Genomic DNA, 13,357 nt, shown 5'->3' with positions numbered 1-13,357 from the left:
GCAAAGATAAGCAACTACAGGACAATGGTAAGAAATGCAGTGTTATATGCCATTGAGACGATGACACTAGGAAGAAATGGGCCAGAACAACGAGAGAAAGAAGAGAAAAAAATACTGAATAAAATACTAGGTCCTGAAAGAGGTGGAGAGAGATGGATGAAAAGACCTAGGGAAGAACTGTACTGGAACATGAGAACAATATCTGGGGAAATCAGACTCAAAAGGGCAAGGTTTGCTGAGCATGTAATTAGGATGAGTATGGACAGAATAACGAAGAGAGTGTGGGAAATAAGAGGGAGGACAAGGGAAAAGACAGAAACCAAGTGGATTCTTGAACTTCAGAAGGACTAGTTGTAATTGGGGATCAAGGGGAAGGAAAGCAAAATTTGAGGAACAAATATACACCAACCAATATGCAGGAGATCAACGACAGAGAATAATACAGAGTGTCACCAATGGAGCCGACAGGAGAATAGGACGCTGAGGATCTCAGAAGAAGAGTGGGAGAGAAGAAGAGAAAGAATGAAGAGGTTCTGGGAGTAGAAGAGGAAAATGTAGTCCACAAAAGGGTTACCTGCGGTCCTAAAGAGGCCATAAAACAAGAAAAAGAAGAAGAAGAATTATTTTTTATCTCTGAAAAAGGTAGTTTCATCTAAACTCAATGTGAAAGATGATGAACATGCTTCTTCTAACATACGTTCCCAGAAATATGGTGCCACTTCATCAGTTATTAGGTATCTCATTTCCTGAGGTGAATGTGAAAGATGTTCAGAAATGAAACTTCCTGGAAGGACAGGAAAATTGGAGGAACAAATTTACACCAACCAATATGCTGGAGATCAATGACAGAGAATAATACAGAGTGTCACCAATGGAGCCGACAGGAGAATAGGACTCTGAAGATCTCAGAAGAAGAGCGGGAGAGAAGAAGAGGTTCTGGGAGTAGAAGAGGAAAATGCAGTCCATGAAGGGGCTACCCGTGGTCCTAAAGAGGCCATAACACAAGAAGAAGAAGAAGATGAAGAAGAAGAAGAAGAAGAATTGTTTTTTATCTCTGACAAAGGTAGTTTCACCTAAACTCAATGTGAAAGATGATGAACATGCTTCTTCTAACATACGTTCCCAGATATATGGTGCCACTTCATCAGTTATTAGGTATCTCTGAAATGAAACTTCCTCGCAGATTAAAACTGTGTGCCGGGCCGAGACTTGAACTCAGGACCTTTGCCTTTCATGGACAAGTGCTCTACCAACTGCGCTACCCAAGCACGACTCACGCCTCATCCTCACAACTTTAATTTCGTCAGTACCTTGTCTCCTACATTGCAAACTTCGCAGAAGCTCTCCTGCATACCTTGCAGAACTAGCACTCCTGGAGGAAAGGATATTGCAGAGACATGGCTTAGCCACAGCCAAGGGGATGTTTCCAGAATGAGATTTTCACTCTGCAGCAGATTCTGTGCTGATATGAAACTTCCTGGCAGATTAAAACTGTGTGCCGGGCCGAGACTCGAACTCAGGACCTTTGACTTTCGTGGGCAAGTGCTCCACCAACTGAGCTACCCAAGCACAAACACGCCCCGTCCTCACAACTTTAATTCTGCCACTACCTCATCTCCTACATTCCAAACTTCACAGAAGCTCTCCTGCATACCTTGCAGAACTAGCACTCCTGGAAGAAAGGATATTGCGGAGACATGGCTTAGCCACAGCCTAGGGGATGTTTCCAGAATGAGATTTTCACTCTGCAGCGGAGTGAGGGCTGATATGAAACTTGAGGAGGAGAGCTTCTGCAAAGTCTGGAACACAGGAGACAAGGTACTGGTGGAATTAAAGTTATGAGGACGGGGCATGAGTCATGTTTGGGTAGCTCAGTTGGTAGAGCACTTGCGTATGAAAGGCAAAGGTCCCAAGTATGAGTCTTGGCCCAGCACACAGTTTTAATCTGCAGGAAGTTTCATATCAATGCACACACTGCTGCAGAGTGAGCTGCAGAGTGAAAATCTCTTTCTGATGTTCAGAAATGCTATCAGGTAACAACTTCTTAAAATCATTGCAGATATCATTTGATAAATCTGTTGATTAACTGAAAGTCACTGATTTCACTGGCCAAATAACTTAAGCGGTGGTGGATAAACTTTGATACTCAACATCTGTTAACATCCAAATTATTGGCACATGTATACTAACTTGAAGGTCATATCCGATATGAACAGTTCTAAATGTAACAGATGTGGTTCTCATTTAATTTCAAGGCTAGACTTATGTTTTGTTGAGAGGAGTGGTTAAAAACTGCCTGAAAACCTTTCTTCCCAAAATTAATAGAGCAAGAACACATACTGCAAAATAGTTCACTTTCACCAACTTCTTTCCCACTGCGGTATTGGCCACAATCCAGTCAGCTGCAGTTTCAAATAAGCACTCCATCAGTTACACCACTGCATTTCCTACAGCTGCCACTACAGCATGAGAGCACTGCCACAAACTATTACACCACTAGCAGTGAGATGCAAGCACCCTCTCGGCAGAGCTCCAGTGCCATGTGTACTTAAGTTCGAACATTCAGGCACTGAGCCCATTTTTTGTGTTTGGGAGTTGAATAACATTCACAGTCTTTCATAATGGCCAGGGCTTGACATCTTCTTAATAGACATAGTAGTGAAGAGTGACAGGTTTATAAATCTTTTATATATGTATATATTTCTACATTCAAAACTGGTGTTACCAGACGATGCTGCAACTACAGCAACAAAGTCACTTTTTTTTTTTTTATTACTGTTTGACATTAGATGTAGAATAAATTAATATCTGAATTTGCTGTCGATGAACAGCTTCTGTTCCTTGCTCCTGTATCCACTAAAGAAGCACACAGTGTGCAAAGCGAGTTATAACACACCCATGCAGAGACTTTATTTTCCAAGCTTCCTCTCTTTTCAAACCATTCACTACAGAATTTGCATTTTCTTATTTTGCAGTTTTTTTAACAAAATTATAATCTGAGGCAAAAATAGAAGCCACTGTAATAGAAGAGTATTTTACATTCATAATAATAATAGAAATTCCTCGATGGAGCAAAACATAAAATAAAGGAAAAGAAGTCACTCTCTCACAGCACAGAAACACATAACAGAAAACACCATTCACACCAGCTTTTGAGTGCTAGCTCATTTTCTAGCAATACCACCATCATTTCCCAAATCCCTCAACATGCAAACTAACTTTACATCTGCTGAAAGAACTGCTGTCCAGCGTCTAAAAACTCCTACTTGCGGACAAAGGCTCCACCACTGTTGTGGTTTCCAGCTGTCAGATACATCCACCAACAAACCTTGCCATAGTGACCCCATTCCAGAAATCCAGTAGGATCTCCATCTTTCCTCAAATCCTTAGACCCATCCCAGAACATCTCCCTGGAGTCCAATAAACCCAACCACCCAGGATGCCCCATTGTGGCTGCTAACTGGTCACCCACAGAGAGAATCTCTGCTCTTGTAGATCGACACCTTCAGCCTATTACCAGTAACCTTCCCTCCTATATAAAAGATACCAACCATTTCCTCCACAGTACTGTCCCTTTACTATTGTAAATAGTACCCTAATACCCTTGGTCTGACTGCTATTGAATACTAGCTTTCCCAATACCTGACGGATTCTAAACCAACAACCTCCTTCCTTGTTGCCATAATCAACTACACTACTGGCCATTAAAACTGCTACACCAAGAAGAAATGCAGATGATAAATGGGTATTCATAGGACAAATATATTATACTAGAACTGACATGTGATTACATTTTCATGCAATTTGGGTGCATAGATCCTGAGAAATCAGTACCCAGAACAATCATCCCTCACCGTAATGACGGCCCTGACAAGCATGGGCATTGAGTCAAACAGAGCTTGGATGGCGTGTACAGGTACAGCTGCCCATGCAGCTTCAACACGATACCACTGTTCATCAAGAGTAGTGACTGGTGTACTGTGACGAGCCAGTTGATCGGCCACCATTGACCAGATGTTTTCAATTGGTGAGAGATCTGGAGAATGTGCTGGCCAAAGCAGCAGTCCAACACTTTCTGCATCCAGAAAGGCCCGTACAGGACCTGCAACATGAGGTCGTGCATTATCCAGCTGAAATGTAGGGTTTCGCAGGGATCGAATGAAGGGTAGAGCCACGGGTTGTAACACATCTGAAATTTAACGTCCACTGTTCAAAGCGCCGTCAATGTGAACAAGAGGTGACAGAGACGTGTAACCAATGGCACCCCATACCATCACACCCAGTGATACACCAGTATGACGATGACAAATACACACTTCCAATGTGCGTTCACCGATGTGGCCAAACATGGATGCGACCATCACGATGCTGTAAACAGAACCTGGATTCATCTGAAAAAATGACGTTTTGCCATTCATGCACCCAGGTTCGTCGTTGGGTACACCATCGCTGGCGCTCCTGTCTGTGATGCAGCGTCAAGGTTAACCACAGCCATGGTCTCCAAGCTGATAGTTCATGCTGCTGCAAACGTCATCGAACTGTTCGTGCAGATGGTTGTTGTCTTGCAATCGTCCCCATCTGTTGACTCAGGGATCAAGACGTGGCTGCACGATTCATTACAGCCATTCGGATAAGATGCCTGTCATCTCGACTGCTAGTGATATGAGGCTGTTGGGATCCAGCACGGCGTTCTGTATTACCCTCCTGAACCCACCGATTTCATATTCTGCTAACAGTCATTGGATCTCGATCAACCCGAGCAGCAATGTTGCGATACGATAAACTGCAATCGCGATAGACTACAATCCGACCTTTATCAAAGTCAGAAACGTGATGGCATGCATTTCTCCCCCTTATATGAGACATCACAACAATGTTTCACCAGACAACACGGTCAACTGCTGTTTGTCTTTGAGAAATTGGTTGGACACTTTCCTCATGTCAGCACATTGTAGGTGTCGCCACCAGCGCCAACCTTGTGTGAATGCTCTGAAAAGCTAATCATTTGCGTATCATAGCATCTTCTTCCTGTCAGTTAAATTTCGTGTCTGTAGCACATCATCTTTGTTGTGCAGCGATTTTAATGGCCAGTAGTGTATATCATTACCCACAATTACTTCTCCATTGAAACCATTACCTACAGACATATCCGGGGTACGGCTATGGGCACCCACATGGCACCATCCTATGCCAACCTAATCATGGACCATCTAGAGGAATCATTCCTAAACACCCAGAATCCTAAACCACTCACTTGGTTCAGAATGATTGATGACATTCTTGTGATCTGGATTGAGGATTAAGAGACCCTATTGACATTCCTCCAGAACCTCAACAGCCTCTCCTCCATTTGCTTCTCCTGGTTCTACTCAACCCAACAAGCCACCTTCTTAGATGTTGACCTCTATCCATATCAGATTTACTAACCACCAGCAGTACCTCCACTTCGATATCAAGAAGTCTCTTCCATACAGCAGTATGATATCAAAAAGACCCCTTCATACAGCCTAGTCACCCATGGTTGTCACATTTGCAGTGACGAGCTGTCCCTCTTGAAATACACCAAGGGTCTCACTGAGGCATTTACAGACCGCATTTATCCTCCAGGGAGTATACATCCCGAGACAACCAGGAATTCCGCGAAAAACCTGGGAATTTTTCAAAATACCAGGAATTTTTCATTGTTTCAGTTTTCAGTTAAATTTTTGTAATTTTGACTGGTATGAACTGATACTCCAACAAACAAGTTTACTGTATCCCATTACTGCAGAATAATTGTGCAGCAATGAAACATAAACAAGAGGAAAAAACCACAATAAAACGTAAGTTGCATAGAAAATGTGGTATTTACGAACAGCAGAATGTGTCAAAGGCTTAAAGAATGAAGACTATGCAGTACTTAATAACAACAAACAGCTTCCATTGAGCGTGACGTCACAACTATTTACTTTAGGATTGTTTGAACGGTTGCTAGCGGGCCCATGTGCATGAGCAATTGAGTCGCGTATGAGTGGTACCTCTCCTGCTTCTTGCTACTTGAAGTGGGCTGTTAGCTGTATCAGTAGTAGCAACAAGCTTGTCAGATGCTACCTGGAAAAATTTTTCTTATGCACCCAATCTTCTCCAGACGACCCACGTTTACATTTTGTGATTTGCCATTTTTGCTTGTTTAGAGCTCTCATTTCAAACGAAAATGAAATGGATTTCTGTGGCCGGGAGTTATCAAGTGAATTAAAATACTTTCATATAATTACAGAAGGCTAAAATACGTTATTAGTCTCAGTTTTCTGATTTTATTTTATTTTCATGTTTCTGGCAGTCAAGCATTAATCGTCTTGCGGAACAATGAAGTTATTTTTGTCAGTCTGCTAAAGAAATTTGACCTTTACTAATTTTCTCAACAGAGGCAGTCAATTTATTTGAGATGAAGTGTTTCATTCCACACTCTTGGCTAGTTTCAACTGTTTGCTGAACTTCGACTGCATGTTTTCATCCTCTGACACGTATGGCATTATGCCATATTAAAGACCCAAACATGAGATAATACAAGAAAATTTGCATCCCAAAAACTGCACTGAAAACTTAAAATCAGGTTGGGGCTTCCATTTGTCTAAAACAACCAACACACTTGCTCATATACTTAATAGTCGACTGAATAAATGGAGCGCTTCTGGTAATTAAGAAGTCTTCATGTACTGCTGTGTACATAGGGTCAGAGGACTCAAAAACAAACAGAAGTTCTGTGGTGGGTAATGTGGGGATTGTTTTGCACTTTCTTTAATTCTTTTTAAACCAACCAACACAGTCTTTTTACTTTTCTCCTTTCCTGCTCCCCTTCCATCCCCATCGCCTCACCCCCACCCTCCATCTAACCTCCCAACTGCACCCAGCAGACCTACCCTCTCCCCACCTCATCCCTGCACACAGCCCAGCACCACAACACTGTCCCCCACCCCTACCCTACTATAGCTCACCCTCCTTGACACAGCCTCCTCCTTACCATCCCCCGGTTGCCTCTCCCATCATTATGTACTGCTGCTGCTGCTCGTAGTGTGGCTTCAGCTGCCAGAGACTGTGGTCATGTGTGTGTGAGTTGCATTTGCATGCGTTTGTGTGTGTGTGTGTGTGTGTGTGTGTGTGTGTGTGTGTGTGTGTTTCGTCTATTTTTGACAAAGGCCTTGTTGACTGAAAGCTTATTTTGAGACAGTCTTTCGTTTCATTTCATTTATTTATTGGTCCATTTGATTCATTACATACTTAAACAGTACATTGAATATAGGACAAGTCAAAATTGCGAAAGGAGCAGAAACACACACACACACACACACACACACACACACACACACACACACATCTGTGACTCAGCATCTCTGCTATATGATGAGTAGCAACTGTCCTTTCCATAATATTGTTACATTCCATCCTGGATTTTCCATTGTTTGAACTAATTAATTGTTTTTATTTCTTTCTAATAGCAATTAGCTCTACTTGTCTCTCCTCATTAGGCCTACGCAAAGCATCAAATGCATTATCATCCTCTGATGCACTGTCAATGTACTGCCTCAAAATGTTTCGAGCATGCCCAATGTTGAACTGGACATGGAAATAAAAGTATTTTGTGAAACCACATTAAAAAGACATTCACATTCAAATTTGAGCCTTATTATTGAAATCCATTATAAAATTACAGTAAATAAAACATATAATACAACATTGTTTAAAGCACTAAAGTTGGCAGTCTTCAGAGAACAAAAGGCACAAAATCTACAGCTTTTTGCTGACAAGGAGGTTGCTCAGTTCAGGGATGTCATGGGTGAGAATGAAGGTGGTAATTATTGTCATGTTATGGAGTATTTTGAAGAGGCATGTTTATGCCTGACAGCAGGTAGTACCAATCTAGGACAGTGTGGCTAGTATGGATTAGCATCTTTCACATAGAAGTGTAGCCCATTATAGGGATGGCCATCTTCAAAAGTGGTGTTTATTTGAGTAAATGACTGTGAAATTAAATTAAAGCTTTTTGAGTTGAAGGAAGGCTGCTACTATAGTCACTATCATCAGATCATAATTATCATTAAGGCAGTGACAGCATACTTTTTCACGATTCCATACACAGTGAACCTATAATAAAGGTGGCATGATCCAACACACTGACAATGAAACTCTTGCCTACTGCGCTAATGTTACATTACATGGTCAATAATTTTATGTATTGTCTATGTTTTCTGCTTAATTCCAAAGCTGACTTTCAGCAGGAACATGATGCACTTTTTGCAGAAATCTGTGTGAAAATCAATGTTACAGGTCATGAAAATATCAAAGAAAACTTAAAATGAAGGAAATGTTGTAAGATGGAATCATTGATGATGAGAAAGTATTGTATTGAGGAAAAAGGATTTCTGTTGGGACTGGACTGACAAAAATGAACACAGAAACTGGGAAAACATAAAATTGTGGAACACAGAGATGGGGTTTTACTGTACTGAAATGTTCTAAGTGACCAACTCAGGAAAACACAAGAATAACAAAAATTAATGTTAATAATTTACTCATATTTTTCTTCTTTTTCTCCAAGTTTCTTCAACAAGCTGTGCTGAAGAAAGTATGACAAAAGAATGCAGCTTGACATGGGTGGAAATAAAATATTAGTACAATTTAAAACTGTTTTTCATCAGTAACTTTTCTGAATGTTATACTGACTTCAGTCTATTTTATCATCATCAGATATGTCTGGATAAACCTTTTCTAGACATATCTAATCGTGATCAAACAGATTGAAATCTGGCATAAAATAAAAAAAAAACCCTCAGTTATCAAATATTTCTTTAAATTCTCCTATTTATAAATAAATAGATCACTGTCTTGCACTGTGATAATGTCACATTTCATTGAATTTAACTATGGTATAGCATTGCTTTTAGATGAATATTTTTAGTGAATGATAGTATCTATTAAAGGAATGTGAATACAATAAAGATACCTCTATTATGTTTGCCATGTATTCTTCACCATTTGACCAGTCACCTAGTCTCACTCTGCTGACATTTGGGCCAACGGTAACTAGAAAGAAACAATAACAAATAATAAAAGATAGGAATGTTATGTTGATAACAAAACAATACAAGGGAACCTCTTTATACAGAACAACACAAAGATTATCAGAAATACTGCAACTGAAACAGACAAAATAACTTAAACAAAAATTCAGTAACCTTAAATAAACGAGAAAACACAAAATATGAATCAATTAATCTCCCACTATCTACAGAAAAATCCATAAAAAGTTCTGTAGCAGGGATTCGTTTATCTCCTAAAAAAATCAGTATTTCTTAAGCCTTAAAATTGTGTGAAAATGAGTTAAAGATTTTAGTGCTATACTATGGAGCAGCAAAACTGGCAGCTGGAGAAACAGGTAAAGAACATAGCCCTCCATCTTCCCTGAAGGTTCTCCCACTCATCTTCCCACTTTAGACCTCAGTAATTGGAAGTCAGAAGCCTTTGGAACAAAGGGGCATGCCCTTCAAGCTGAGTCCACAAACTATGCCATCAAGCAATGAAGCAATTCTGTGTAACATATGAATGCATGATGCATTACAAGGTGCATATGAAAACTGGCAGATAACGCATTTCAATAACAATTCTATGGTCAGAAGCAAACAATGACTTATTCCTAGGAATTTATTATAATTATGGAACTATGAAGCAAGAACATTTTTGAAAACACTACATTCCTGCTCAAGAGAGCAGGGAGAGGTAACAAAGTTTAAAAGACTGAGGAAGAAAATGAATGAGAAATAAGACAGTTAATAATATTACTTGATGCTTAATTGTTCTGTTCCACATATTTAAATGTACATGAGAATTCAGTATCCAAGGGAACATTTGAAGCAATGACAATGTTTCCAATGAATCTGTCTCATGTACCTTCCTTCAGAAAGACATTTTCTTGCAAAATTTTGATGTGTCATGTGCACCTAACCTATTATTCTGTAGTAACATTATCATTTGCTCCCTCAGGCAAATTCTGCAAGTATTTAATTGTGGATATGCAATTTTTGGATGAGGCCTTTTCTTTCCCTAACATCCATGTGCACCACTGGCCATTAAAATTGCAGCACCATGAAGGCAGCATACAACAAACATCAGATTAGCATAAAATGTTTAATATTCTTGAATATGCAAATCATATGCATTTCAGGACAATCATTCAACCATATTGCTGCTGGGGCATTGGTTGGGACTCCATGACTGTCATAGAAACATGTAATCTGTGGGTTCAGAAGTGCCATACCCAGCGCCATGCAAGATAGCAGTGGTGCCATGTAGTTAATGCTTGAGAGGATAAACATATTGTTTGGGGCACAACAAATCACCAGCACAGTGACCATTTAGAGGCTTCCCTTGTGGCAGCAACAGAAATAGCGAGGATGTGCCCAACATTAACAATGGGCATTTGAGTAGCACCATAACAGCTTCTCCAATGAGTCACAGTTCTAGTTACAACATCACAATGGAGATATCCATTTGTGAAAGCTCTGAGGAGAAGGAACAGTGACAGATTATTCTTGTCATTTCCTTACGGGTGTAGCACTTCATGTGATGGCATAGGGTACCACCGGGTACACAAGTTGATCACACCTGGTTAACATAGCTGGCAATTTGGACAGCAGGTGTTACATTTCTGACATACCTTTGCCTCATGGGTATTATACTTTGTGTGATTGAACAGGAAGCCACTGGGTACACAAGATGATCACCCCTGGTTAACATAGATGGCAATTTGGACAGCAGCTGTTACATCTCCGTCATGTTAAGGCCAGTGGCTATGCTGAAATTTGAGGTCTTCATGACATTATTTTTCAACAAGGTAGCACAAGATCACATGTTGGTCACACTTTCCTGAGCTACAACAATACATAGAGTGTGTGATTGTTGCCCTGGTCAGCTTGTTCTTCACTTATCACAAGCACTGAAAAAATCTTATGGGTTGGTGAATGACTGGCATGCCTAATATACTGTATACACCCAATAAATAAAGTCTCCTGGTGTTGCAATTTTGTTAGTCAGCAGTGTATTTTATATTGGAATGTACTGTTTTGATAAGGAGGATGCCTCACAATATCATGGCCCAATCCTTCTGCTAAGCTGTCAGGTTCAAATTGATTGTAAAAATGCTTATCACATCTGACTTGCGCTAGCATTTCTGCTTTTGTATAGCTGCCAGAAAAGTGAAACAGTTTTCTCTTCTAGTCATTGCATTCTGTATAATTCCTTCCTTCGTTGTATATGAATCTTTTATTAAAAATTATAACTGAGATTATCCAAGAGTTTCATGTAACTATCTTGTCCATCATGTAATCAACCATAAAACCACTTTTTAAATGCATCACTATTTCTATCATCATGATTTTTGTACTGTTGATAAAGTCATATTAAAACAATACAGCATGACAGATAATAAGTGTGATTTTTTTTGCCAGCCAGCAGTTTCAAACTGCTATTCCCCTTTGAATTTTGCCAGATGTGATTGTTTTATGATTTTGGTGGAACCAGATCTCATTGACATAAATAACAAGATAATTTGCTTTCCTCACATTAAGTGTTTTTCTCAGAAAAGTTGGCCTAGTTTTTACAATACAGGATCTCTCCATCAGAAAGCATCTGCAATCTTTACTTTGTCTGTACCTGAATCCCAAAGATATCAAAATCATTCCAATCTAATGGCAGTCCACTGTGAAACAAATTTTGGTGCCTACAACAACTGCCATCTTTGCCTTGTGGGGTACTTCCCATTATCATAGAATTCCATTACTGTACCACCAACAATATCCTTCTGGAAATTATTCAAATCTGTGACAGTTTTTCTTCCACTAACATCTTTCTTTGGAGATTCAAACTTAATTTACTGATCAGAGGTCTCCATTCACCCTGCTTCTGCCTATATTCTCTGCACTGTTTGGAGCTAAATACCACATGCCTTTGCAGTTACAGTCTGCAGTGCCAACAATACTCTGTGTCTCATGGGATTGCCTCTAAAGCCTCTCTGTTTGAATGTATGTATCTTATAAATGAATTATCTTAACTCTTGAACAAAAATATTAATAGCACACAATGAAAATCTCAGTTTTCTTTGTAAATATGCAACACTTCATAGAGAGAATACCTAAGTGAATGATTGGTAGCAACATAGTTTCAAAGCTGTGCCAGCAACAGCAGGTAAGAAGTGTAATGTTGCCACATACGAGGTGCTATCCAAAATTGCCAGCAACAGCAGGTAAGAAGTGTAATGTTGCCACATACGAGGTGCTATCCAAAATTTTTGGGACTGGTGCTGCCATCTCTTGAAAACCTTACCTTTGGACTAACGGTCACCATCACCCTCGAAGTAGTTCCATTCTGCACGTATGCATCAGTCCCAGTACTTCTGCCACTGGTCAAACGTTTTCTGGAAGTCCTGATCTTTGAGGGTGTTTATCACCGCCAGCGATGCTTCTTGAATCCTCTCTAGAGTATCGAACCAATGGCCTTTCAATTTGAGTTTCAGTTTTGCGGATAGCACAAAGTTGCAAGGTGCCAAATGTGGTGAGCACAATGGGTGGGGTACAACCGCCATGTTGTTTTTTTGCCATAAAGGTCCTGGTGAGCAAGGACGTGGTGCAGCAGCCAGTTCCCTTGATGCCAAAGTTCAAGCCATCATCACCACACATTTTTATGGAGACGTTGCAAAACATCACAGTAGTAAGCAAAATTCACTGTTTGATTGGGTGGGACAAATTCTTTGTGCACAGTTCCCTTGGTATCAAAGAAAACGATAATCATGCTCTTCACTTTGCTCTTCACCTGTCTCGCTTTTTTGGGTCTTGGAAAGACTGGGCTTTTCCACTGGGATGATTGCTGCTTTGTCTCTGGGTCATAACCATAAATCCAGCTTTCATTGCTGATGATAACCCACACCAAGAAGGTTGGATCATCAGATGCTGTCTGATGAAGGTCCGTGCACACTTCAACATGCTGTGCCTTCTGATCGGCAGTCAAGATCCTTGGTACAAATGTTGTGGTGACACAATGGATGCTTGATTCATCAGTCAACATTTGTTGACATGTCCCATAACCAATACCCACTTCATCCAAAAGGTCTTGAATGGTTCGACGTCGGTCCGCATGAACCAGTTGTTGAAGTTTGGCAACAATGTCTGGTATTGTGTGGCTAACGGGCCTTCCAGTGTGAGCATGATCTTCAACATCTGTACAGCCGGCCATGAACCAAGCACACCACTCAAACACATGCATAAAGCTCATGCTCTGTCTCCCAAACACTTGTTGAATCATTGCAAGGTTCGCCGTAGCAATTTTCCCA

At 40.4% G+C, this 13,357-nt stretch overlaps 1 protein-coding gene across 1 annotated transcript in view; it reads right to left on the bottom strand.

Moving 5' to 3' along the window:
• Window positions 1-13,357, bottom strand: part of LOC124615990 (lysosomal acid glucosylceramidase-like) — a 182,763-nt gene that overhangs the window by 27,751 nt on the left and 141,655 nt on the right. Inside the window, exon 9 of the mRNA XM_047144199.1 lies at window positions 8,981-9,060. Coding sequence (XP_047000155.1) covers window positions 8,981-9,060 — 80 coding nt within the window. The remainder of the gene's footprint in view (window positions 1-8,980; window positions 9,061-13,357) is intronic.

The sequence above is a fragment of the Schistocerca americana genome, chromosome 5 (assembly GCF_021461395.2).
Source record: "Schistocerca americana isolate TAMUIC-IGC-003095 chromosome 5, iqSchAmer2.1, whole genome shotgun sequence".
Lineage (NCBI taxonomy): Eukaryota > Metazoa > Arthropoda > Insecta > Orthoptera > Acrididae > Schistocerca > Schistocerca americana.
Note: the sequence above shows the minus strand (reverse complement) of the source record. Positions and strands in the feature narration are given on the sequence as shown.